At 57.3% G+C, this 24,191-nt stretch overlaps 8 protein-coding genes across 8 annotated transcripts; 4 read left to right on the forward strand and 4 right to left on the reverse strand.

Moving 5' to 3' along the window:
• Window positions 1–1,145: 1,145 nt before the first annotated feature.
• B0T15DRAFT_430740 (uncharacterized protein) lies at window positions 1,146–2,957 on the forward strand (the record flags this gene model as incomplete). The annotated part of the gene is made up of 8 exons (XM_062865721.1): window positions 1,146–1,203; window positions 1,460–1,495; window positions 1,533–1,600; window positions 1,683–1,769; window positions 1,855–1,924; window positions 2,005–2,112; window positions 2,173–2,409; window positions 2,464–2,957. 8 exons carry the CDS (start codon window positions 1,146–1,148, stop codon window positions 2,868–2,870), a joined length of 1,071 nt encoding a protein of 356 aa, XP_062725048.1. The 3' UTR covers window positions 2,871–2,957.
• Window positions 2,958–2,959: 2 nt separating this feature from the next.
• On the reverse strand, window positions 2,960–8,035 carry B0T15DRAFT_526745 (Hydantoinase B/oxoprolinase-domain-containing protein). Its single transcript, XM_062868921.1, has 8 exons — window positions 7,538–8,035; window positions 7,232–7,453; window positions 6,514–7,170; window positions 6,202–6,437; window positions 5,278–6,132; window positions 4,686–5,199; window positions 4,484–4,598; window positions 2,960–4,413 (listed from the first exon to the last, which is right to left on the reverse strand). Exons 1-8 carry the CDS (start codon window positions 7,605–7,607, stop codon window positions 3,057–3,059), a joined length of 4,026 nt encoding a protein of 1,341 aa, XP_062725049.1. The 5' UTR covers window positions 7,608–8,035; the 3' UTR covers window positions 2,960–3,056.
• Window positions 8,036–8,057: 22 nt separating this feature from the next.
• B0T15DRAFT_526747 (major facilitator superfamily domain-containing protein) lies at window positions 8,058–10,645 on the forward strand. The gene is made up of 5 exons (XM_062868922.1): window positions 8,058–8,666; window positions 8,743–8,874; window positions 8,955–9,195; window positions 9,273–9,884; window positions 9,964–10,645. Exons 1-5 carry the CDS (start codon window positions 8,448–8,450, stop codon window positions 10,308–10,310), a joined length of 1,551 nt encoding a protein of 516 aa, XP_062725050.1. The 5' UTR covers window positions 8,058–8,447; the 3' UTR covers window positions 10,311–10,645.
• Window positions 10,623–12,968, reverse strand: B0T15DRAFT_526749 (fungal-specific transcription factor domain-containing protein). The gene is made up of 4 exons (XM_062868923.1): window positions 12,547–12,968; window positions 12,465–12,485; window positions 11,592–12,388; window positions 10,623–11,521 (listed from the first exon to the last, which is right to left on the reverse strand). The coding sequence occupies exons 1-4, from the start codon at window positions 12,632–12,634 to the stop codon at window positions 10,631–10,633; spliced, it is 1,797 nt and encodes a 598-aa protein (XP_062725051.1). The 5' UTR covers window positions 12,635–12,968; the 3' UTR covers window positions 10,623–10,630.
• Window positions 12,969–13,130: 162 nt separating this feature from the next.
• B0T15DRAFT_526750 (FAD dependent oxidoreductase) lies at window positions 13,131–14,819 on the forward strand. The gene has a single exon (XM_062868924.1). The coding sequence runs from the start codon at window positions 13,406–13,408 to the stop codon at window positions 14,696–14,698; it is 1,293 nt and encodes a 430-aa protein (XP_062725052.1). The 5' UTR covers window positions 13,131–13,405; the 3' UTR covers window positions 14,699–14,819.
• Window positions 14,820–14,848: 29 nt separating this feature from the next.
• Window positions 14,849–17,499, reverse strand: B0T15DRAFT_551890 (peptidase S8/S53 domain-containing protein; the record flags this gene model as incomplete). The annotated part of the gene is made up of 2 exons (XM_062870277.1): window positions 16,718–17,499; window positions 14,849–16,633 (listed from the first exon to the last, which is right to left on the reverse strand). Exons 1-2 carry the CDS (start codon window positions 17,351–17,353, stop codon window positions 14,849–14,851), a joined length of 2,421 nt encoding a protein of 806 aa, XP_062725053.1. The 5' UTR covers window positions 17,354–17,499.
• Window positions 17,500–19,638: 2,139 nt separating this feature from the next.
• B0T15DRAFT_135944 (uncharacterized protein) lies at window positions 19,639–21,102 on the reverse strand. The gene is made up of 2 exons (XM_062861808.1): window positions 19,981–21,102; window positions 19,639–19,925 (listed from the first exon to the last, which is right to left on the reverse strand). Exons 1-2 carry the CDS (start codon window positions 20,927–20,929, stop codon window positions 19,735–19,737), a joined length of 1,140 nt encoding a protein of 379 aa, XP_062725054.1. The 5' UTR covers window positions 20,930–21,102; the 3' UTR covers window positions 19,639–19,734.
• On the forward strand, window positions 21,089–21,808 carry B0T15DRAFT_135964 (uncharacterized protein). The gene has a single exon (XM_062861809.1). It carries the CDS (start codon window positions 21,276–21,278, stop codon window positions 21,774–21,776), a length of 501 nt encoding a protein of 166 aa, XP_062725055.1. The 5' UTR covers window positions 21,089–21,275; the 3' UTR covers window positions 21,777–21,808.
• Window positions 21,809–24,191: the final 2,383 nt, after the last annotated feature.

Below are 24,191 nucleotides of genomic sequence, written 5' to 3' on the forward strand. Positions count from 1 at the left end.
CCGAAACTTCGGCTAGCGCCTTGGCCACTTCGCCCTCGTGGGTCCCCTGCGACTTTGCAAAAATGTGATTTGGCGGAAAGGTTCCGACATGCAATCCCGAGGATTCGGGTCAACGGCAGTTGTTACATCGCTGACCCACAGCAAACCAAGTGCCGAATGCTGATGAATGCCTCGAACCATCATATCGATAGCGCCGATTACACTACTAGGTATTTATCTCGGCTTGGCCGCGTCTCGATTCCTTGGACATGCTGGCGCCACTGACGCAATACGAGTGGAAATCACTCCAAAGGAAGTCTGAGAGACCTGCCTTTACGGACGTTTTGAATTGTGGACCCCATATATCTGAAGCGTCACGGGTTCCGGATCCCATAAGCTCCGAAGGCGTGACTGTCCTCAGCATTGTCCTACCAGGCCCAGATGGCCCTTGAAGTTTGAGCAGATATCGGGTGCAAACTGCAAAGCCTGCCGTCCGGGAGTTACTGTTCAGGCCCGCCTAGTGTACTTGTACAGATGAGCAGCCGAACAGCAGTCCAGGGATGCTTGCGAGTCTGTGGATGCCAGCCCCTTGAAGAGGGTCATGGTGGCCACATGCACGCAACAACCCTTTTTGCGGGTGGATACATGTGTTGGAGATCATCCAGAAGATTTTCTCGGGAGTCTGGTGGTCGGTCCGGTCCGGTCTTGTTGCCACCTGGTTATTTCGTTATTTGGCGCTCGTGACAAGCTCTGCGGTGTTCTGGTCGCTCTCCGGGCAACGAGCTTAGACGGCATCTCCCTGTCTCCCACGAGCTCTACGAGCTAGCTTTCGCTCTAAAAACTTCCGACAGCCGTATATGCTCCGCATCGTCGACTGGATCTCACTAGACGGTCTAGGCACTTGCCGGGCAGAACACCTCCCATAGCCTGAGAGGCCAACGCCAAGTAGCTATCATGAGTAGCGCACTATCAGGACTGCGGACTTTGCCATCAATATTTCGAAATTGCCGGACGCTCTCCGGGCTTGGCTTTCCGATCTCCGGATCGCATTTGGGGACGGCTTAGGCTTCGCGTGGAGGCACAAATACCCTGGTCTCGAACAGTGCCCTGGATGTCTTGGGAGAGGTAGGACATCAACAACAACGACTCGGTTCTGAACACTCAGTATGGTTCTCCATCAGGATCGCGGGCCCGATGTGGCCGCGGCCGTCATTACCATGGTGAGTTCCAACTTCAACAAACATTGCCACAAGCCCAGCTACTAACATCGTCGCCAGTGAGTTAGAACAGTCAAATTCTGGCCCCCGAATACGAACCCGCATTGCCTGCCTTCCCACCCCCCGCCGAGACCTTCCCCGAAGATTGCTATCCATCACACTCGAACACATTCTCACGTTTCCTGCCTAGATGCATTGCCGGTTACATCACGTTTGCGCTCCGCATCTACACGCGACTGCGATACGCGCCATGGGGCATGGAGGACTGGTGCATGACAGCGGCGCTGCCATTCTTCACGGTCCTGTCCGCCGCATGCATCGCCTGTGCCTTTACAGGCATCGGCGCCACAAACGCAACGCTGGCGTTGCCCGGAAACGAAGGGTACACAGAGACAGGGTTATTCGTATGCAGACACCCTGGCAGACCTGACCCTCTCGAAGGGCTTCGCGTATCGCTGACTGTGGGGGACTCCTGAGAAAATGTAGTGGTTCTTCCTGTTTGAAGTGTTCTACTGCGTCAACATCATCCCCGTCAAGCTGTCGATCGGCTTGACTCTGATTCGCATCGCCGAGGTTGGTTCCAGCTCGATACTATCGGTATCTTTCTGACGCGCCATTTCTTGAGCCACCAGGTGCTAACAGCGCCTCCCCAAAACAGAACAGAAAGGGTTATATTCATGCACAGTACGCCGTCATGGCCATGTTCACGGTCATGAACCTGATTGCTGGTCAGTACGATGTCGTTGTCGGCATTTTCCATTGCAGATGACACACGGTTGCTGACCTTGGATGCCCCTTTCCGCACTAGGCTTCTACATCATCTTCCACTGCAACCCACCAGCGGCAGCCTGGGACACGTCACTACTGGAGAAGGGAGGATCATGCAATCCGGCGTATGTCTTGGCGGACATCTACTGTAAGTTGACACAGGACAACCCGTCAGGCCCGGGGACATGATGCTCACTTCAAAATGTAGATGCTACTACCGCAGTCAACATCTTCACTGATTGGGTCACTGCGTTCATGCCAATTCCGCTCCTGTGGAACCTCAAGGTGAACCGAAACACCAAGATTTCTGTGGTGGTCATCTTGGGGCTCGGCTTCTTCGCCTCCGTCTCCGCCTGCGTGCGCCTCAAGTACACGGTCAACCTCACGGCGCAGGAGGACTATCTCTACGCTCTCGCTGACATTGTCATCTGGGGATACGCCGAGAGTGAGTTGCAGATCTAGTTCACATTGCTCATATGACACCTCTAACTCCTGTCAGACGGCCTTGGCCTCATCGTGGGCTGCGTGATGACGCTGCGGCCCATGTTCCGGCGCGTCTTCCGCCTGGGCGGCGACTCGTCGAACAAGGCGAGCAACGGCATGACGCCCAGCTCGCGCTATGCTTTCGGCACAGCCAACGGGCGGCGCACGTACCAGGAGTTCGACCCGGAGTACGAGCTGCGGACGGGCCGCAACGGATCACCCGACGGGGCGTCCCCGACTGGTGGTGGAAACCACATGACCACGACGGTCGTCTCGGGCCACGGAAAGCTGGAGGACGACCACTCGAGCTTTGAGACGGAGAGCCAGAAGAAGATGCTGCAGGGGGATGAGCCGGTCGCGAACCTGCAATTTCAGCCGTATGGGATTACCGTGACGAAGCAGGTCAAGCTGTCTCATGACTAGAAAGCATATATTGGGTGATAGTATAAAGGTTAGGGCGGGAAAAGGTACACGGGAATAGACACGATGTTCCGGCGGCAATGCTAAATGAAGGTTCATCTATGGTTTTGTCACTTTATCAATCCAAGTTCTAGACTACTACTAATGATATTGATCAGATTAAATCATATGTCCTGTTCAGAAACCCATTCAGGAACTCGCCTCCTGAGCAGCGGCAAACGCATGCAAGGTACCCGCCGCCCGGGGGTAGCTGGCCGCGGGCAGCGCCGGGCCGTCCACGACACCGGATTCCTCTTGATCCTCCTCCTCCTCCGGCACGCCCCAGCCGCCGCCACCGGGGGTGTGGATGACACACCTATCACCAGGCTGCATATCAACTTGGCCCCTCGAGCCAATATTGATCCACCTCTCACCACCATCAGGCATCTTGCGCACCCAGTAATTGCCCCCGGACTCCCCATCCTCGCCGCCCATCATGCCATGCGGCCGATGCACGCGCCTCTCGGTGATCAGGCCGAAGGTGAGCGGATGGCGGCACTCAAAGTCGCGCACCACGCCGCAGCCGCCGCGGAACTTGCCGCGGCCGCCACTGCCGCGGCGGATGGAGAACTCGCGGATCAGCACGGGGTAGCGCTTCTCGATGATCTCCATGTCGGTCGTGCGCGTGTTGGTCATGTGCACCTGCACGCCGCTGGCGCCGTGCCACGTCGGGCCGGCCCCTTCGCCGCCGCACATGGTCTCGCCGTAGCTGAAGCCGAAGCCCATCTCTTGCTCTTTCTTCTCGCCTTGCTCCTTGCTGTCAGAACCCGGAGTGTTGGGGGCGGGGGTGCAGTTGCCGAAGAAGCCGAAGCAGTTCATGCACCCCTGGCTATCGGCCGCGGCGCGGAATGTCTTGAGGAGCAAATCCACCAGCCGCTGCGACGTGAGCGTGTTCCCGCAGCAGACGGCCGGCCCTGCGGACGGGTTGAGGAAGGTATTCTTCGGCAGGATCACCTTGGTCGGGGCGAGGCAGCCCTGGTTGAGCGGGATGTCGGACCCGATCAGCAGCCGCAGCGTGTAGATGAGCGCCGAGTAGGTGATGGCCGCCGGCGCGTTCATGTTGGACAGCATCTCGCAGCTAGTACCGGTGAAGTCGAAGGTGCCGAAGCCGGTCTCGTCGAGCGTGACCGTCACTTCCATGCGTGACCCGTTGTCGAGGTAGTCCCTGCCCTTAAGCGGGGTGGCGCCGAAGCGCTTGTAGGCCGACTTGAGGTAGTTCCGCACGGCCACCTCGGCGTTCTTCTGGATCTCGCGCATGTAGAAGTGCACCGTCTGCTTGCCGTACTCGTCCATCAGCGCCTTGATCAGCGTGCTGCCCTTGTGGTTGGCGGCCACCTGGGCTTTGAGGTCCGAGAGGTTGTCGGCCAGCCGCCGGGAACCGCTGCAGTTCGGGTACTTGCCCGGCTCCAGGAGGATCTTGACGATGCCCTCCTCATCGAAGTGCCCGTCGCGCACTAGGAAGAAGGACTTGATGGCGGCGCCTTCTTGCCACAGCTCGGTCGAGTCACTGCCGGGTGTTCAACGTCAGCCTCACGCACTAGGTTCAAAGTGTGGTAGTACTAGTATGTATCACTTACGGCGGCATGGAGTTGCCTCGCCAACCGCCAATGTCGAGGTGGTGACCCCGTGCGGCCGTGTAGAAGGTGATGGTCTTGCCGTCGTCGTCAAATACCGGAGTAATGACCGTGATGTCTATAAAGGTAGCATTGCGCGTCAGTAATCGTCCTCGGTAATTGAGTAACTTAATTAAATCGCTCTGCTCGCTGGATCCCCACGTACCGGGAAGATGAGTGCCCCCTGTCTCGGGGTGGTTGGTGACCAACACATCGCCGGGCCGCAATTTACCCCTGTGAAGCTCGTGCTGGTACCGGACGGCATAGCTCATACTGCCCAGATGCACCGGCACATGGGGCGCATTGGCCACCAGCTCGCCGTCGGGACTGAAGATAGCGCACGAGAAGTCGAGGCGCTCCTTGATGTTGAGCGACAGGCTCGTCTTCTGCAGCGTCCTGCCCATCTGCTCGGCGATGCTCATGAAGCGGTGGCCGAAGATGCTGAGCTTGATCGGGTCGACCAGCTTGCTGTCCTCGTCCGTCTGCTTGGACGGCGGCTCGGGCAGGTCGATCAGCACGTGGGATGTCAGGATCCGGGCCGTGGCGCCGGGCACAATCACCATGGTCTGGGTGCTGTCGATGATGATGGCCGGACCGTGCACCTCATTGCCCGGGCGCAGCTTAGACAGCAAGTAGACCTTTGTAGGCTGAAGACCGCCTTCTGCGAAGAAGACGTCGACCTGTGAGACAACAAAAGCATTAGATGGGCTGACCTCCCTGTGTGCGACCATTTCAGTGTTGCATTGGAAGAGACATACCGTGCGCTCCTCCCCTTTGCCAGCAGCAGAGAAGACCAGCTCCTTGGACTCCTTCACCAAACTCTCGTTGTCCTGGCTGACCTCGTCGCTCTTTCCGATGCCACGAACGCGGACGTCATCGACAAGAACCTTCCGCGAGCGAGGGAAGGTAAACGAGAGCTCCCTCAAGTGTTCCGCCTCCAGCGCCGTCCGCCAGTCGCCGTCAGCGGGCTCCTGGATCATAAAGTTGGTGTCGGTCCCGTGGTAGCGAAGGTTGAGATACGGCTCGTAGGCGATGGCGGACGGCTTGACCCCTTGGGAGAGCAGACCCTCCGTGACCTTGCTCTTGAGCTTGGCAATGCGTTCATTCAGCCGCGGCAACGACTCATCCGTCAGCGTTTCCGAGCTGGGTTCCTGGGCTTCCTGGACCACTTCGGCCAGCGCCATGCCGTAGGCGGACAGGATACTCGAGTACTTGTGGATCACAATGCGCCGGATGCCCAGCTTCACAGCCATCTCGCAGGCATGCTGTCCGCCGGCGCCTCCAAAGGTGGCAAGGACGTGCTGTGCCGTCTCGTAGCCACGGGCCTCGGTCAGGGCGCGGATGGGGCGGCTCATCGACTCGTTGGCCACGTCGACGAAGCCGTGGGCCACTTCGAGGGGCGTCATGGACCTGCCCGTGTCTTTGTTGATGCGGTCCGTCAGGGCTTGGAACTTTTCCTCCACCACTTTGGAGTCCAACGGCATGTTCTCGTCCGGTCCAAAGATGGCCGGGAAGTAGTCGGGAATCAAGCGGCCCAGGAACAGGTTCGCGTCGGTGATGGTGAGCGGGCCTCCCTTTCGGTAGCAGGCCGGGCCAGGGTGTGCGCCAGCACTCTATGCAGAGGGGGGAAGTAGGTAAGATACTGCTTCAGAGGTTGGGTGACTCGCAAGAAAACAACATACCTCAGGTCCGACCTTGAACAGGCCGTTGTGCCAGAACAGGATGCTTCCGCCGCCGCTGGCCACCGTGTTGATGTCCAGTTGCGGGCTTTGAATCGAGACTCCCGCAGTGGTGGTCTCAAAGACGTGCTCGAACGAGCCGCCGTAGCGACTGACATCGGTGGACGTGCCGCCCATGTCAAACCCGACCACGGGTGACGACCCGTCGTAGGAAGTCCTGGCATAGCCGACAACTCCGCCTGTTTCAGACCCACATCGTCAGCAAGTCTTAACGAGATGGCGACGACAGAGCTTTAACTCGAAAGGAAGACTTACCCGCAGGACCACTCAAGATACCCCTGAGCCCACTAAACGCCTGGTGGTTGACCAGCCCACCATCGCTCTGCATGAACTCGCACGAGACGCCGTCCAGGTTGCCGCCCTCAAAGGCCTTGGAAAACCCGTCGACATAGCGCACAATCTCGGGCGTCAGGTACGCGTCCGCCGACGCCGAGCTGCCGCGCGAGATCATCTTGATCATGCTCGCCCCGACGCTGGACGACTTGGACACGTGTGCGAAGCCCATCTCGGCCGCCATCTCGGCGATGCGGTCCTCGTGCGCCGGGTACATGTACGAGTGGGCCAGGCAGATGGCGACGGTGTCGATGCCCTTGGCCTTCAGCGCCTCCAGCTTCTCGCGGACCTCGGCCTCGTCCAGCGGCCGGACGATGCGCAGGATGTCGCCCGTGATGCCCCGGACAAACAGGCCGGGGGATTCCTTGGGCGCCGGGCGGCTGTCCTTGTGCACGTCCTCGTCGAACCCTTCGACCGTGATGCGCTCCGAGATCTCCACCACCTCGTCGTAGAGGAGCTCGGGCTTGCGGATGCCCAGCTCGAACAGCTTCGGCCGCGACTGGTAGCCGATCTCGAGCAGGTCGCGGAACCCTTGTGTCACGAGAAAGGCGTGGCGCGTTCCTTTCCGCTCCAGGAGGGCTGGCAACATGCTGTTAGCAGGCAAAAGAATAAAGAAAAATTGGCTGGCAAGGGTCCCTACCATTCGTGGCCACGGTGGTGCCCATGCGGATGGACTGGATCATGTCTTTTGGGATGGGCGATCTCCTGGGGATCGTCTTCCCGGAGACCATCTCCAGCACCCGCCGGATTCCTTCTGCCGGCGCGTCATCGTAGTTCTCAGGGTCAACAGACAGGAGTTTGGTGACTATGTCTGGCTGGCCGGGCACACCAGCCCAGACGTCGGTGAATGTGCCGCCGCGGTCTATGAGAGACGCACTGTGTTAGCTCAGGAAGACTTCACAAAGAGATGAAGGGGTTACGGCAGGGACACGCCAGTCATACATACCAATGGCAAACCGGATGCCCTTGTGAAGCGAGGAGGCATCCGATATTGTGTCTGTCTCGAGGGAACCCATGGTTGGAGAAGATGTTGTGTGAAGGAAGTTTGTGAAGAGTGTGTGTTATTCTGCGGCATTGAATCCAACCTGTGGGAGGCAGCGAGATGGCCCTTTTTGATACCTGCTCGTCTTCTCCGCTCTCGGCCAACTCGTTGCCGTGATCTCCAACCCTCGTGTTGCCCATCGTTTCGACATTCCATCCGGAGTCAAACTATCATTTTTTGACATTTCCACCCACTCCACTCGGCATCGCTTGGGAGGATTCCAAGTTATCCTCCTGATACTCTTTCATGCCTGATTGCGATGCATGGTGCACATGTGATGTCCGGATGCAAGTTGGATGCAACTCCTTGTGACAGAACTAGAGCACTAGCGGATTGCGGGGTTTAGCGTGGATATACAAGCTCGTCGATTCGAGTTTCCTCGTCAAAAATCGCGTATCCCAATGATCTGCGCCAAGTTGCGGAGGACGGAGCCAAAGGATTTCCCCCACCAACGAAACCAGATCGCTGGGCTCTGATAAGTCCCCTGAAGATAACAATACCGCAGTACTATCTCTATCGGAGTTAGCAGGTATCAGGGCTGTGGTAGATACTAGCAAGGTTCCCCGGCTTTTGTACGACACAGGATCACGATTACCGGCGACCACAGCGATAGACGCTGAACAAGGAGCTGGATCGAGTCTCGAGCCGTTCTCTGTACATAATGCGAATATGATATAGGTATCCATCCCATCACCCAGCTCCGACGGCAGACTCGACACCCAGCACCGCAACCTGAACAGTCAACAGGGTGAATCACAATCTGCTTGTCTTTTTTTTTTCCCCGACAGTCCAGCCCCTGAAGCACGCAGCAAAAATGGCAGATACCGCCAAACAACCCGATCGAAAGGACGACAGCGACTACATCAATGCCGGATCCATGGAGGCCGGCGAGGTTGGCGACCTGAAAGGGGCCACCAACCGAGAGTTGGACGAGGCTGCCAAATACCTGGCTGGCCACGACGAGTTTGGCCCCATGAGCCCGGAGATGGAAAAGAAGCTGGTCAAGAAGATCGATGCATGGATTCTGCCGCTTGTAAGTCGAGCCTCCTGTGTCGAGTACTACTACGCGTGCTAGCAAGAACGGCCTTCTCATTTATTCACGTCATCAGGCTCTCATCACGGCAACCCTCGGCGCGGTGGACAAAGTCCAGCTCGGCACGGCTGCCCTCTACGGATTCCGCGAGGACAACCACCTTGTTGGCCAGCAGTACAGCTGGCTGGGCAGTATTTTACCCCTGGGAGTACGTTGTGACCATTGTCATCCCAATTCCCAAGCCCCGAGTAACAGAACTCGCCTGCTGATACGGTATGGACTACGCAGACAGTCTGTGGCATGTTCCCGGCCGCGTATCTCGTCCAGCGTTTCCCGCCCGGCAAGCTGCTTGCGTGTGCATCCCTCACCTGGTCGGTCCTCACTTGCCTGTACGCGCCATGCCGGAATTGGGCTGGCTTCATGGCCCTCCGCTTCATCCTCGGCTTCCTCGAATCGGCCATCTCGCCCTGCCTCACCATGATCGCCGTCAGCTTCTACAAGAAGAGCGAGCAGGCACCCCGGAACGCAAGTACGTATTCACACCGAACAACCTGCCTTCTTTCTTTTCGGCAATGTCACTGACAAGATCCAACACCATCTCTGCAGTCATCTTCGCCTACTTCTCGTCCATCCTCAACGGCTTCTTCGCCTTCGTGGTCGGCAAGATCCCGGACTCGGCGCCGCTCTTCAAGTGGCAGTACCTCTACATCATGACGGGCAGCATCAACCTTGCCTGGTCCCTCTTCCTGATCTTCGTCATGCCCGACAGCCCCATGAACGCGCGCTTCCTGACGGCCGAGGAGAAGTACCACGCGACGAAGCGGCTGGCTGAGAACCGCACGGGCATCGCCAACAAGGTCTGGAAGTGGAACCAGTTCTTCGAGTGTTTCATGGACATCCGCATCTGGCTCATCTTCTTCTTCGACATCGTCATCAACATCCCCAACGGCGGCCTCCAGACCTTCGGGTCGATCATCATCAGCAACCTCGGCTTCAGCGCGCTCGAATCGAGTCTGTTGACCATGCCGTTCGGCGTGCTGGCCACCACGGGCGCCTGGATCTTTGGCTACATCGCCGTCAAGTGGCACAACCGACGCATCGCCACGGCCTGCCTCGCCCTCATCCTGCCGCTGATCGGCACGTCGGTCGTGTATGCGGTGCCGCGATTCCACACCGCCGCGCAGATGGTGGGCCTGTACCTCATGTACTTTTACTGGCGTATGTTCCTTCCTGTCTTCCGCACTCCTTAGTAGTAGGTATCATTGGTACTGACAGTTACCCTCACTTTTACACACAGCCCCATACGTGGTCGGCATCTCCCTCCTGCAGGCCAACACGGCCGGGCAGACCAAGAAAGCGGTCGCCTACAGCTGGGTCAACATCGGCTACGCCGTGGGCAACCTGATCGGCCCGCAGACGTTCCGGGCCGACCAGGCGCCGACCTACACGGGCGGCGTCATCACCATGCTGGCCTGCTACTGCGCCAGCATGGCGCTGCTGGGCTGCTACTGGGCCATCTCGGCGTGGGACAACAAGCGCAAGGACGCCAAGTACGGCGCCGCGCAGCGCGTGGACGAGAGCGGCTTGGACGGGTTCGTGGATATCACCGATAAGGAGCAGGAGGGCTTCCGGTATACTACGTAAGGTTACTAGTAGTACTGCGCAGGGAGGTCATCGCAGGGATGGAAGGCTTCCTCCTGTAAGGCAGTTAGGGAGGGGAAGCGTAATACGACTTCGGAGACATGGAATCTTACTGCTAGTATTGGGTATCATGAGAACCGGCGAGGAAGAGCAACAGCCAAGAGCGAGAGAGTACTATCAGCAGTTGAACATTGGTCTTAGTACATAGTATCTCTCAGGTGCGCAGCAACAGGCAAGCTCCTTACCTTGGTCATATTAAGAGACCTCCACTGCCGGGCCCTGACATGTTGTTATTGTATTGTACTTGTACTCGTACCTGTACCCTACGCCAAGCTAATAGCCCCCTCCCGGCCCTTCAACACCCCCCACCCCACGTTCGCACACTCGGGCCTGAGATCCCTCCGCTTCCAGACATCCTCAATGACTAGCCTCGCCATGCGCACATTTCCCAGCTCCCTGGTCCTCTGCAGCGCCGTCAGCCGCTCCATGACCAGCTTCCGGTCCCCGTCGCTCTCGGGCCTCACACCCAGGGTAGCCACCATGAACAGCGACCACAGGGTGGTGTTGGTCCGCAGCGAGATGTGCGGCAGCATGCCGAGAATCCCCGCCGTGAGGCGCATGACGTGCGGCTCCCGCGGCCCGGCGTTGTCGAGGCGCGCGTACAGGTACAGGAGCGTGGTAAGCCGCTTGAGCTCGGCGACCTCGTCGAACTGTCTCTGTTCCTGCCCCTGTCCCTGTTCGGAGCCTGGCGGGGATGAATGTGTTGTTATTATTTCTACTGGTAGTAGTGGTTGATCTTGACGCAGGACATGGAGTTCCCGCTCGATGTCGTCGCGGCGGGATTGGAAGTCGGGCACTGGCAGGGGGTGCAGCCTCTCCCTTTCGTGCGACAGCTGAGTGATGGCCGAGATCAGGTCGAGCAGCCGGTCTGAGCAGCCCGTCAGTGACTGGAGTGTCGTCCTTGTCCTGGAGTGGGACTCGTGGTGGCTTGTTGTGATAGCTCGCCGCAGGGGAAGGAGGGGCGGCCTTTGCGAGGCGGCCGTCATGGAGGCCGTGGAGGCCAGGGCCACGTGGTATGTGAAGTAGGCGACGGCAAAGTGTGCGAGCTCGTGGAGGACCGGCGCAACGTCCTCGAGCCCGGCCTCGTACTTCTGCAGATACGATAGCGCGAAGCTGGCATGGGCCGTCCACGTCTGGGAGCAGTCTTGCAGGATCTAAAACCACTCGGCTGTTAGTATACTGCTTCTTATTTCTTTTCCTTTTCTTCAGTGTTTGGTAGCTCACCTCCGAGAAGCAGAGCATGACAGCCGAGCCGATCAACTGCGCTGCCGAGTCGGGATCCAAGCGCGACGACGAATCCATGTCAGCCCGGCATGCTTCGTCCGTCACGCCCCTTGTCAACAACGCCAGCGCGTTGGCCCGGCACTGCCAGCTCTTGGCTCCGAACGATGCGTGGCCGAGGTTGTAGAGCTGGTTGGCCGAAGCGCCCAGGATGCACTGGAAGAGTGGCCCATGGGGCGACGAGGCGGCAACCCTCAGGATGACATTCTGGTACGGGTTCGTCGTCTCGTCAAGCGAGCAGTGAGGCGTGACACACGTGGCAAAGTACTCCCAGAGATAGCTGTCTTCGCTGTCCATGGAAAGCGGCGATAGGTAATAGTAGGGGCTAATGTGACTCGTCGAGTCCCAGTGGCCCCTAGTACTAGTAGTGTCGCCGGCATACCGGGTTGTTGGGCGCACCTGTATTTGCTGTGACGGCGTGCTCGGACACGGAGAAGAAAGCGAGCTATCATCGTGGATGGTAGTGCTAGTAGTAGTACTATTCGCCGGAGTCGAGGGCGAGACGCTTGATACGTCGCACAAAGAGACATCATCCCACAGGGAGATACCACTATCGGCACACGCGGCATCGATGAAGTCGAAGATGGTCGTGTTGAGGAACATCCAGTGCTCCACTGTCGGCTCGGCCTTCCGTCCTCGGGGCCCGGCCTGGGGGGTGACGGCAGTCTGCCAGCTTAGGCGCACGTCGTATGCGCACACGAACCCCAGTCGCTTGCAGTGCCCGCAGATGGGCCTCTGTTCTAGGAGCTAGTCAGCCATTGCGACTGTGCGACTCCATCTCGCACGTTGTGCGTGTGTGTGTATTGTAGACAATACCTGGGCATTTTACGCGTCTCTCTGCATGTCCGACTTGTTAGATATCACCGTATCAGTGCATGCCGGAGAGCAGGATCCTCACCTCGACACTTCCAGCACCCACTCCTGCTGCGGAGTTCCCTGGCCCGAGTCCTCGGATGCACGTCTCTTGACCGCGCGGCATGTCCCATTTTCGGATGTGTTGGGATGATTTTGGTATCCCGGAGGCCTAGTACCGTAGATTGAGAAGGACAAAGATAACGACCCCGAATCGTCTTACGCGATGCTATGTTTGATCAGCTGCCGATTTGTCGCGTGACTCCTTGTTGTTCTTTCCCCATGTGCGATGGCGGCAGGAGTTGAAGTGGGAAACCAGGCCTTCGCCTCCTGGATCTACTGGATCCACCCATAAAGATAACACGCGCCGGTAGCCGGGCGGGGTGTTATCGGCGTCGCCCCAATCCAGGCAAAAGTATTCGGCCTGCTGGACTGGATGCTATCTTATTTATTATTCCCGAAGCGGGCTAGAAGCTAGCGTGGCAGGCGGGTATCAGCAAGTTCTGGGTACCTGAGTGGGTACTAACTAAGCCAAGTTGGGTCAGGGGTCAACATAGCCCCTAGTCGACGCCCCAGATTACCCCGCGTTATGCACGTCGCTTGCGCTTACCTCGTCTACACGCCGTGCATCCGTGATCGGTGCCGTCTGCGATGCACGTCGTCTACTGATGCCCGAAATAAAGAGTAGGATCCTCTAGGTCCGTTATCATCGACGGCAAACAGACAGGCGGCTTGGACGACTCACGAGACCTCATAGCAGACCGTGCCTCGGAGGCTTAAATAAAAGGAGAGACGAGGGAGGACCGAAGACAATGTGTCCGTATTTGGTTCCGGCAGATTATGCCGGCTTTGCATGTGTTGACCCCATCTCTTGATTTCACCTCCACATACCTTAAGCTTTTGTAATGACAGACACCGGCAAAATGACGCCCGACTCATCGATCCTCATCGCCGGCGCCGGCACCTTCGGCCTGTCGACCGCCTACCACCTCGCCAAGGCCGGGTACAAGAACATCACGGTGCTCGAAAAGAGCCCAACCATCCCGTCGCCCCTGTCGGCGGGCAACGACCTCAACAAGATCCTGCGGGCCGAGTACGAGGACCCGTTCTACACCAACCTCGCGCTGCAGGCCATGCGGGAGTGGAAGCACAACCCGGTCTTCGCGCCTTACTACCACGAGACGGGCTACCTGCTGTGCACGTCAGCGGCCGCACCAGAAAAGTCCAAGCGGTCGCTCGCCAAATCGCTGTCCTCCATCTCCTCGCACCCGGCTTGGCAGGGCGGCGTCATCCACCCGGTCAACGAGCGGGATGACATCCGCACGCTCGCGCCGGCGCTCGACGGGCCCATGCACGGCTGGACAGGCTACCTGAACAAGCTGGCCGGGTATGCGCACGCCGCCGACGCCCTGCGCGCCACGCACGCGGCCTGCCGTGCGCTGGGCGTGACCTTCCACCTGGGCGACGGCGTCATGGAGCTGCTTTACAAGGATCACACTAATAATGTGTGCATCGGTGCCCGGGCGGCCTCGGGCGCGGTGCACACGGCCGACGTAGTGGTGCTCGCGCTGGGCGCCGCGCTGGGGACGGTGCTGGGCCTCGTCGGAAGACAGATCACGGCGCGGGCCTGGAGCGTCGGCCACGTGCAGCTCAGCGAGGAGGAAGCCGGCCGGCTGAAGGGGATCCCCGTCACGTATGCGCGCGACCTGGGCTTCTTCTTCGAGCCAGACGAGAAGACGCGGTTGCTGAAAGTGTGTCCGGCCGGAGCGGGATACACGAATTTCGTTAAGAATGACTCAGAGGCATCACCGGTGTCGGTTCCGCCCGAGGACAGCGGCTGGATCCCGGCGAGCGACGAGGCCACCATTCGCAAGCTTCTGGGGGAGACGCTGCCGGCGTTGGCGGACCGGCCCATCGTGGACAAGAAGCTCTGCTGGTGTGCGGATACGGCGGACACCGAGTACATCATCGACTTCGTCCCGGGGAAGACCGGCGTCATGGTCGTGTCGGGAGACTCGGGCCACGCCTACAAGATGCTGCCGGTGGTGGGGAGCTGGGTCAAGGATGTGTTGGAAGGAGGGAGCCAGGACATCCCACGCTGGCGGTGGAAGGCCGGCCAGGATGCGGGCGGCGATGTCAGTTGGAGGGTGGGCGAGAGTGTCGACATCAAGGACGTGCAGGACAAGGTCAGGGGTTGACAACGGAGAGGAGTAGAAACAGAATGTTAAAACCATCCATTTTATCTTCAATGTTCTGTAGCTGGTATATTTACCAATACCTTGCACCGAAAAACAAATGAAACCATCCGTTGCCATATCATTATTACTGTACTCTCAAACCTCTTCACCTCACAACTCGGCCTCGGGCCCGAACCGCCAGGTTACCCTCCCCATCTCAACGCCTTCCCACTCCTGCACCAGCGCAAACTCCACCTCGCCCTCAGTCCCATACACTTCCTCCGGAACCCGCACCTGCAACTCACACCTGGCCAAGCTCCCCTTCCCCAAAGTCCCCTTGCCCACCGTCACCGTCTTTCCGGGGTGCAACCCGATGGTGACCGCCTCTTTCTCCGCACACCCGCCCTTAACCCTTAGGGCCTTAGATAGGTCCTTGGGGAGTTGCAACCGGACCTTGGAACCCTGGGGCAACTTGCCCACAGCCCTCAGGGTAAATTCCCTGTCCCCATCCCACGCACCGGGCACGGCGACAGCAAAGCGATGCCACCTGTCCTTCGCATTGGCCGGAGCAGAAACGACATTAAAATTCTGCCAGGCGACGTTATTGTTCTCCCTCACAAATTTGGCAAAGTCCGGAAACGTCGTCGGCACAACAGGCACCGGGTCGTTGCGTGTACCCGCCAGCGCTACAAAGCAGTAGTGCCCCGCTGTGTCCGGAGCGGCGGACGCAGGCCAGTCGAGGCGCGGCGAGACCGTCAGGGTACTATTACTACTACTAGTAGTAACATTGCCGCTCGGGATAATAGAGGGAAAGGTCACGGTGCCGATTTGCTGCCACATATTGGGCGTCACCAGCGTTGCGGGCTCGGACCAGTAGACCGACACGGTGGTGGAGCCGGCAGCGGCGGCGGCGGTGCCGCGGTTCAGGAGGCGGATGTACACGGAGTGGTCATGGCCCGCGAGGACGGGCTGCGAGAGCGACGGGTTGGACTCGGTGCCGCTGCCGGGGCCGAGCGCGAGATCCGGGTTGGCGATGGGCTGCTGGCGGACGATGATGTCCGGGCTGGCCGAGATGGTGCCGGAAGTGGTGTCGCCCGCATCGCCGACGTGGTCGCGGATGTAGATGTCGGTGGTCTGGTTGGTGTTGTTGTTGTTGTCAAAGAGTGTGTCGATGATGGCTCTGAGGTTGGGCATGACGCTGATGCGGTCGAATGCAGGATCGTTGCTCGGCGTTCCGTTGATCTTGAGGACATCCCGCATCTCCAAGGGCGACAGCTTGACGCCCCGGGTTGCCTGCGAGATGCCCTGGATGATAGCTGCCGCGCCGACAACGATGGGAGACGCGCCGGATGTGCCGCCAAACCAGCTGGTGTACCAGTGCTCCGCTGCTTTCTCGTCCGTATCCGTCGTGTCGATGCCTTCGCCCCAGGCGTGCACGTCGATCCGGGACCCGTAGTTGGTGCCATACCAGCGGTAGCGAGGCAGCGTGTAGCTTGAAGCGCCCACCATGATGGCCCCAGACTCGCGGTAGTCGGGACTGGACCGGTCAAAGATGCGCTTGCCCGAGAGGTCGGTGTAAGCGTCGAGGTCCACGGCGGCATTCGCACCGGCTTCCACAACGATGATGCCGAGAGACGTTGCTACCTTGATGGCCTCAAACGTGGCGTCGGCCACCTCGACGGGCATGAAGATGGTGCCGGTCCGCGGATCCCATTCCTGGGCTTCCAGCAGCAGGATGTCTCCCGCGCTCATGTGCGCCGCCGCATCGAGGATGGTCTCGGGCGTGTTGTAGTACCAGTTGTCACGGATCTGGGAGATGACCCTGCCCCTGGCTCCCGGCACAATGCCCACGCCGCCGATCTGGTTGTCGACCATGAACAACTCGCCTAATACTCCGGTGCCGTGCGTAAAGTAGAGGTAGTTGCGCCCCGAAATAAACGTGATACCTTGGGCCGCCTGTTCTCTCAGTGTCAGCAATCGTCTGTTCCTCTGTCGTTACCAACCCAGTGCAAGACGGGGGAAATCCGAAAGAGAACCTACCAGATCCTCATGGTCAAGTTTCCAGCCCTGCTCCATGTCCACAATATTCACGCCCGCCCCATCACCGCCGGGAAACCCCCAGCCGTAGCGGGCATCAATGCCCTCCGGCGCCGGATTCAGGTACCCCTGGTTCGAGCTTCGCGGATCGTCACTGGGATCAATCGCAGGAGGCGGCGCAGCATACAGCGCGTGGACGCTTTCCACGTCCGGGAGCTTGTGAAGCGCGTGGACCAACTCCACAATATCCTGCGGCAGACCGTCTTTTGGCTCTGTGGCTCTTCGGACCTGCTCACCGGGCCGAGATCCGACCTGAACCTGATACCATGCGTCGAAGCTCGGCGCTTGGATGCTAGCATCTCGCTTCGCCGCGCGTGCAAGTCTTGCTGAAATGTTTGCTGACCGCTCGGCTCCGATGAGCGGGTTGACGGTAACCTTGGGTGCGGCCGCAAACCCCTGCGGTTCTGCTCGTTGAAAGAGGCTTGCGATGAAGCTGGGATCGGCTTGCTGTTTCTGCTGCGCTTCTGGACCGAGTTTCACGGCAATCCTGGGCTCCAGCTGCTGTTGTTGCGCATGACTTGTGCAAGCCCACAGCGAGACGGTGCTGAAGACCACAGCTTGAACCACCTGTATCTTCATCTTTCTGTCATTAAAAGCGAGCGACAAGAATGATAGAACTTAGGAGAACGAGCAGACCGGTTGGCCCATCTCCATTTTATGGTTTGCATCTTCCGTTCTGCTGGTCGACCGAACCCGAATCATGCTAACCGCATTCTGTAGCGCAGTGCTCTGAGTTGTCAAGGACACCCGACCGGGTGGACCAAAACAACGTAAAGTCCTTCGGATTGGTGTCGTCAGTGGCAGCAGCTGACCAGCTCCTAACCGTTTTTGAGCTACCTGCGCGGGATGGCTGGCTCGTAATAATAAGCATGGACGCCCGCAAGGCTTGGCTCGGGATACGAGGCATAGCCCTACCCTTAGCTGCTGCTTGGGCGGACTTGGCAGAGAACGGGCAAGCCGACGTACTTGACTGTCGTTCGATGGCTCGTCTGATGCGTTACTGGCCAACCAAGATTTGGTCCGATCATGCTTAAAAGCTTAAAGTTTGCAACGTTATCTTGCAGGTCCATGATGGTACCTAGGTACTCTTACATTTAGCATGTGTAATCAAGACATGCTGAGAGAAGCAGATATTATTTGTAGTCTCAAACTCAAAGTGATTTCTTTCCAGACGAAGTGGGCTGTTAGGTCTTGCGGGTCTGCTTCTTCTGACCAGTACGGCCGCCTGGTTCTTGTCTCAATGACCAATAAACCCTTCCACTCATAATAAACATACCCCCATCTGCCCTGTTTACACAAGTATCCGACAACAAGGCGCCGGGACATACTATATGACCGGAGGCTGGAGTGACATAAACGGCCGTCCTTGTCAGCCGCTTGTAAAGAAGCGACTCACGCCATGCTCGGGACAATCCAACTCCTGAAGGGCGAGAAGGTTACGTCCCGGAGGGACGGCATTTTGGCTGCTTCCCCTCGCCAGGAGCTATGGTTGGCTCGGCTACTCTAAATGAAGAGGCAGGGAGAAGATGGAAGACGGCAAAGGAAGAGCTAAGCTCCCACAACCACTCGTGGGGGATTTGAGCCCGCCCTCTCTGCTCTTATCGCAGTCCGGTACGTGGCATGGACACTTTCATATATGATCCTCTCTCCCTCTCTCCCTCTCTCCCTCTCTCCCTCTCTCCCTCTCTCATGTCCGCTCTAATAAAAGATAGCAGCCCGTTTCCAGTGCCCAGATCTGCAGGCAAGCCATCACATCAGTCGATGTAGTGACCACCTCGAATCTGATCTCTCCACGATGGCCATGACCTTGATCAAACCTGGGATTTGTCGGCAGCATTCGCCACTTCTATGTTTCTGCCGCGCGCTGGGCCTGGGACTTGCCGGAACCAGCGGCCACGGAACCGTTGGTCATGGAGTTCTTGCCAGGGACGTACAATACACCGCCGACAGCGCATGTGGCAAGAAGCGCTGGGTAAAACTCTTTCTGTGTTCCTCTCGCTCCCAATGGCACCTCAAGTTTACCTTCTCGGCACGGTTATTCAGGATGGCACACAATCGTTGCCAAGGGAATGAAGCGACGGAACGATCTCCAGGACCTCTGCCGCTGTGTTGATTTCCGCCAGATCCTGGATGACACGGCTACCGAGGTTTATTCTATCGCTTGACCCCAGCCCTGATAGCGTCAAGTTGCCCTACACGACATAGCCAAGCGTAGATAGCGAGTACGCCTCCGTCATTAGCCACCTCTGGGTCCGGAGTCCTACACCTCTCTCCTACTATATTATACTTCGTGCTCGACGGCCGGATCCAGCGCCAAAGTGTCACGAACCAATCACACAAAGATAGCGGCACCTTCCAAGTCATAACGGGACCTACTAGGGATAACTTAACTTATTTAGCTTACTTATTTAGAGAATATCGCGCTGTTTTTAGGAGGGAAAGGTAGATGGAGTAGTCGTGAACCTCCATTGTGAAGAAGAGGGGAAATACGCCGCGGCGAAGGTGTCGTACGAAGAGCATGGGATTGATGCTGGTACTTGCGGCGCGCGGCATGGGACCAGGTTTTTGCCCATCGAAGTCAACATGGACGGGTGTCACGGCACGACCAGTGTGCAGCCATACCACTGCGCCATGTTCCCAAAAGGGTACAAATGATTCAATACAACAGATCGAACTACTGGCTGCACTATAGAACTGTCTGCCCACCTGTCGCCAGATCGCAACGGACCTGGTCACCCGACCAGCCGTGCCGTGACAACGGGAACTAGGCTTCTGCTTCGCCAACCGTTGAGAACCCAAGGTAAGCTAAGTGAACGCACGTAGCGCAATGAGACGGACCGGGGCAGCACAGCCGATGACAATGTAAATGTTCTGCTCCGAGGCGTCACGGAGGCCTATGCCTCGACCTGCTGGACCGCTATGTGACATGGAAACTGAGATCTTGCGATACTCGCCTTGGCTCAAGGGCCAACAGACAGCTCACCAAACGAGTCCGCCAAAACCTCCACTGCTACCGTAGCCTCAACGTTGGCGCCCTGTACGCAAGAACGGATCGCCTTCACCATGTCCTCGAACAGTTTCATCTCTGGCATTCGCTCAGACTCAGGATCAAACTTGATGCTCCCCAGGTTAAGCGTCTCCAATTCCTGCTCTACATGCATTATAAGATTTTAGCCAGCGGCGCCCGATAGGATCCGGCAGCTCACCACTAAACATCGAGGAGAAGCCATCGAGGATGGTCTTGTCGTCAGGCTTGCGCGGCCGCAGGGATAGCAGCATCACGGCAACCGGGACTGTCCAGGGGCTACCAAAGAAGGCCTGTGCCATTGCGATCGCTGTGCGAACGCCCTTTTTGTCGGTAGCTTGAGCTGTGTTTCGGTCGGCGAAGGCTTCTCTGATTTTGACCACTGCGTTGGCCCATTCCCTCGGATCGCTGTTACATAGCATTGGGCACAGCTCGTAGAGATATCCCTTGTCGACAAGTTGCTGTATGGAGATCTGCGTACAGCTCCCGGATACGTCCAGATGGCCCTGCGATAGGTACTCTCCAAAGTAGTACGTTCCTCCTCTCGCCCGGACTCGCAGATTCTCTATCCCGGCCAGGCCCTCGTTGTGTTTATAAAACGCCTCGATTGCTTTTAGATCCTTGATGAAGGTGCCTTGGGGGAAGTCGCGCGTGTAGAGGATAAGCAGGCGCATCTGTGATAGGCTGGCGATCTTATCCGGTTGTTTATTCTGCCGGTAAAGCGCATACTGGAGGAGAAACAAGAGCGAACTCGACCAAGACATCAGGTTGCACTCCTTTCTGCTCTCGTGTTCCTTACTCCATCGGAGATGGTCATCCAGGCATTTAGCCGCGTCTTCTGGTGCGAGCTGAAAGAGGTCCCCCTTGACCATGCCTCTGTCATACGCCGGAGAGCTGACTTGGCGAGCCGTTGCCGTTCCTACAGTGCTCGGCCCATGCAGTCGGAAGAGGTACGTGGGTATCTTGTCGAAGGATTCCGATATGGCTCGCTGGGCAGGGCTTGGGGAGAAGAGGAGCACTGCTCGGCCGGGAGCAACGTTCGCGGGCTCTGGCACGTGTTGATGCTGGAGGCTGTACGCAGCGCTGGCTTCTCTCGGGGTTGCCGACTGGTTGCATGACAAGCTCGCCATTGCAGGATATTATAGCCGAGCAGTTCAACTTGCTGATACTGTTTTGCTAGGTTTAAGCCGGGGGGGTAAGGAGCGGCTGGCCACTGCACTTCGTGGAGTTAGTATCAACCTTGTCTGTGGTATCACTCTTCCGAAGACGTCGAAACTCGCCTCAACTGCTGTTTGAGTTGCCTGTTGTTGCGTCGAGTTGTAGCCAGGTGGGTGCCTGAGCCTGGTTCTGGGCGGGGAGCGCGGGGTCAAGTCCAATATCAGCACTTTCCTTCAGCCTGGAGCCTCGCGCCACGTTATTGGTTCAGAGACCAACGGGCAGCGAGGGTATCCATTGTCAGATACATGGCTGGCATGAATGAGAGCAGACAGCCCGAGGGAGCCTCTCGCGACCATGCTCATACTTTTCTACGCCTTGCTTGCATCTCCTCTGGAATGTTTTCAGACTATCGGGAACTCTGATCATATACATATATGCATGCCATTCTCAAAACTGCAGGTCACGGCCGCCAGACCTCGACGATTCTGCATGGACAACATCCGGCCCTCACAGTACCTGTCCTCGCGAACACTGCCACCCCGAGGCCCCCGATTCACACCTAGTCACCGTGAGTCATCCATGTCTCCCCGCACAGTTGCATGTCCTGGCAGAATGGAACAACGAACCAAACGTGCGCTCTCGCGGACAGCTGGCACATCAGCAAGGCGGAGCGTCCAGATCCGGGGCTGCTGCCTATGGCTTCCAGTTGACTTCCGAATCTGCGTGAGGCGTCAGGAGGCAGGGTTGGTCAGTCCCATGGACAGTGCTTTATCATCACACCCTCTCGGGGTCTCTTCCCTTCACAGCCAAGGACCTTGATGTAGTTAAACGCAAGCTCTTGCTCCGGAGATATGCTCTGTGATTGCTCCTTGCCCAGAAACTCTCACCTCCGTGCTCCCACAACACATTGTCCCATCTTGGATTTGCAACAAAAGCCATCATCCTTCACTCGAAATGTGCGACTCCATGTTTCGGGCTTGAAGGCGATTCTCCAGATGTTCAACGTCCTATCTTCGGCGGCTGAAGCGGTGCCTGCTGTCCGTGACACGAGATGAGGGGTATGGGTTGGGGGTGTTGTGGTGGGTTGGGTGGCTTAGTCGGCCTGCGGTTGGTTCGTGTCAAGGCGGCCTGTGGCCATTGCGGACTGTATGGTTGCCCGAACGGCTGCTATATTGGGAGTCCAGTCTTTCTTATCCGATGGCGATTTCCCTCCTAGGTAGAACGAAATGTTGCTTCTATAGATGTCTATATATTCGAGCGTCTCCGTTCGGTATGCCGTCCATTTTCTACATCGGAAGAGGAAGTGGTCTACTATCTCCACTACTTGCCCGTATACGCACTAATCTACTAGTGCTACTCTAATCCGGTAGAGGTAACCGTTAAGTCTTGCTATGCCTGTTCTAAGCTAAGCGAGCACGGTTGTTTCCTTTCGTAATACTTCGTCGTATAATAGTCGGGTAAATATGCCTAACGTATCTTATAAGCGAGCCGGCCATATAAGCGAGCCGGCCACTCTCCACTACACTACCAACAATATCCTCAATCACAAAACAACAACACTAGGAACTAACAATAATTACATCAGAAACAGATGAATCAGACCCTTCTACACCCTCCTGGCAAGTGCGGGCATTATGGCCAGGCTTGCCGCACACACCACAGCACCGAACCTTCGTACGACCCCCCCCCCAGCACCACTACCATCCAGCTGTATTTCTTGCATTTACTCCCCACCTACAGCCCCCTTGCCTACCACCTCCTGTGCCTTCTGCACAGTAAGTGATCCTCCAAGCCGCACACGTGTTTTTTTGGCTCTCCGGCGCTTGCTTAGCGCCTCGTTGGCCTTGCGGAGCGAAGACACCTCTGCCTGAAGGAGGGCTACCTGGTGCATTATAGCCATCGTACCCTTGGTAAGCTGGTCTATAGCAGCCAACATTGAAGTTGGGGAACTATTTTGATGGTTGGCAATGCGAGTCTTGATAAGCGTTGACTGTGACTCGGATTCTCAAGGGTTGTATGGTGCCTGGAAGACCTAAGATTGTATAGTGCCCGGCTGTGAGGTTGGGGGTGTTGGTGTACGAAGCTTGATATCTAGCTTTGAAAGCACCCTCTCTGGATCGTACGGTATAAGGCCAGCCCCTGCAAAACCGCCCTGGATATTCCTCTTAGTGATAGAGGTAAAGAAGGCTACGCGAAAGGCATAAAGGAACTCGAGCTTGCTGACGTAGTTGATATGTGCGCGCACTAAGTCCTCGATCTGGCGACCGTACGCCTGCTTCAACGGCCCAAAGCAGCTAACATCAAGTGGCTGGAGGAGGTAGGAGGAATATGGAGGCATGCAGAGTATGATAATGTTGTTCTGCTGGCAGTAGAGCTCGAACTCGGTCGAGTAGTGGCTTTCGTGGCTATCAAGGATCAATAACCGGTATTTGCCCTTTATCTAAGGCGCTATATAATAGTCGAAGTGCTTGATCCAATCAAGGCCTACCGCATTGGTAGTCCAGCCATTCTCGGTAGTTGCAATACGCCAGTCGGCTAGGAGGTTGCACTTGGTATACCAGTTGGCGAGGTGGTACTATGCGGCTAAGATAATGAACGGAGGGATAGCCCAGCTAAGGGCATTGACACCTTGGATCACTATCGCCCATTCGCGGTTGCCAGGCTAGGCTAGCTTTGCCTTGCCATGGCCATCCGAGGTTGTAACCACCATGCCCGGGAAGATAATGCCCATTATAAACCCAGTCTCATCGAAGTTATAGATATCGTCATCTATAATGCCGTACTTGGCCTTAACATTCCACATAAGGCCAAACCATTTGGCAATAACCGTCGGATCCTTGTACTTGGCCCTCTAGTAGTCGTATCTACACGTATAACGCGTCTGGAGCTCTGGCTGGCGTTTGACAAAGTTATACGCCCAGAGCTTGCCGACAGAGGGCGCATCACGTACGTATAGCAGTTGGTTAGCCATATCTTCCCCACCACATAGTCTCGGCGGAAAAGCTCGCTTAGATAGCTCAATTATATACTGAACAAGAGCCTTCTCTTCGGAATCGGTAAGCCGGCACGAGTTGGGCGTAGTATCGCGTCGTACAGGCCGGCCCGCTAGTCGGTCTTGCAAGGTTGTTCGTCGAACGTCGTAGTACTTCGCTGCAGCCCTTATACTTAGTTTTTGGTCTTTTTACATCGCTTCGAGGGCTAGGTTTATCCTAGCCTCGTACGAAGAAGAAGACA

This window comes from Chaetomium strumarium (assembly GCF_033439665.1).
Source record: "Chaetomium strumarium strain CBS 333.67 chromosome Unknown B0T15scaffold_2, whole genome shotgun sequence".
Classification (NCBI taxonomy): domain Eukaryota; kingdom Fungi; phylum Ascomycota; class Sordariomycetes; order Sordariales; family Chaetomiaceae; genus Chaetomium; species Chaetomium strumarium.

Bases quoted from the DNA above. Each gene is read 5' to 3' on its own strand.
- B0T15DRAFT_526745 (XM_062868921.1), bottom strand. From the start codon at position 7,607: ATGGGTTCCCTCGAGACAGACACAATATCGGATGCCTCCTCGCTTCAC. The intron at 7,454-7,537 runs GTATGTATGACT...CGTCTCTCATAG, and splicing joins GGGCATCCGGTTTGCCATTG to ACCGCGGCGGCACATTCACC. The intron at 6,133-6,201 runs GTATGTTGTTTT...CCCTCTGCATAG, and splicing joins TGTTCAAGGTCGGACCTGAG to AGTGCTGGCGCACACCCTGG.
- B0T15DRAFT_526747 (XM_062868922.1), top strand. From the start codon at position 8,448: ATGGCAGATACCGCCAAACAACCCGATCGAAAGGACGACAGCGACTAC. The intron at 8,667-8,742 runs GTAAGTCGAGCC...TCACGTCATCAG, and splicing joins ATGCATGGATTCTGCCGCTT to GCTCTCATCACGGCAACCCT. The intron at 9,196-9,272 runs GTACGTATTCAC...CCATCTCTGCAG, and splicing joins GCAGGCACCCCGGAACGCAA to TCATCTTCGCCTACTTCTCG.
- B0T15DRAFT_526749 (XM_062868923.1), bottom strand. From the start codon at position 12,634: ATGGGACATGCCGCGCGGTCAAGAGACGTGCATCCGAGGACTCGGGCC. The intron at 12,389-12,464 runs GTATTGTCTACA...ACTAGCTCCTAG, and splicing joins GAGACGCGTAAAATGCCCAG to AACAGAGGCCCATCTGCGGG. The intron at 11,522-11,591 runs GTGAGCTACCAA...GAGTGGTTTTAG, and splicing joins TCATGCTCTGCTTCTCGGAG to ATCCTGCAAGACTGCTCCCA.
- B0T15DRAFT_526750 (XM_062868924.1), top strand. From the start codon at position 13,406: ATGACAGACACCGGCAAAATGACGCCCGACTCATCGATCCTCATCGCC.
- B0T15DRAFT_135944 (XM_062861808.1), bottom strand. From the start codon at position 20,929: ATGGCGAGCTTGTCATGCAACCAGTCGGCAACCCCGAGAGAAGCCAGC. The intron at 19,926-19,980 runs GTGAGCTGCCGG...TAATGCATGTAG, and splicing joins CTTCTCCTCGATGTTTAGTG to AGCAGGAATTGGAGACGCTT.
- B0T15DRAFT_135964 (XM_062861809.1), top strand. From the start codon at position 21,276: ATGAGAGCAGACAGCCCGAGGGAGCCTCTCGCGACCATGCTCATACTT.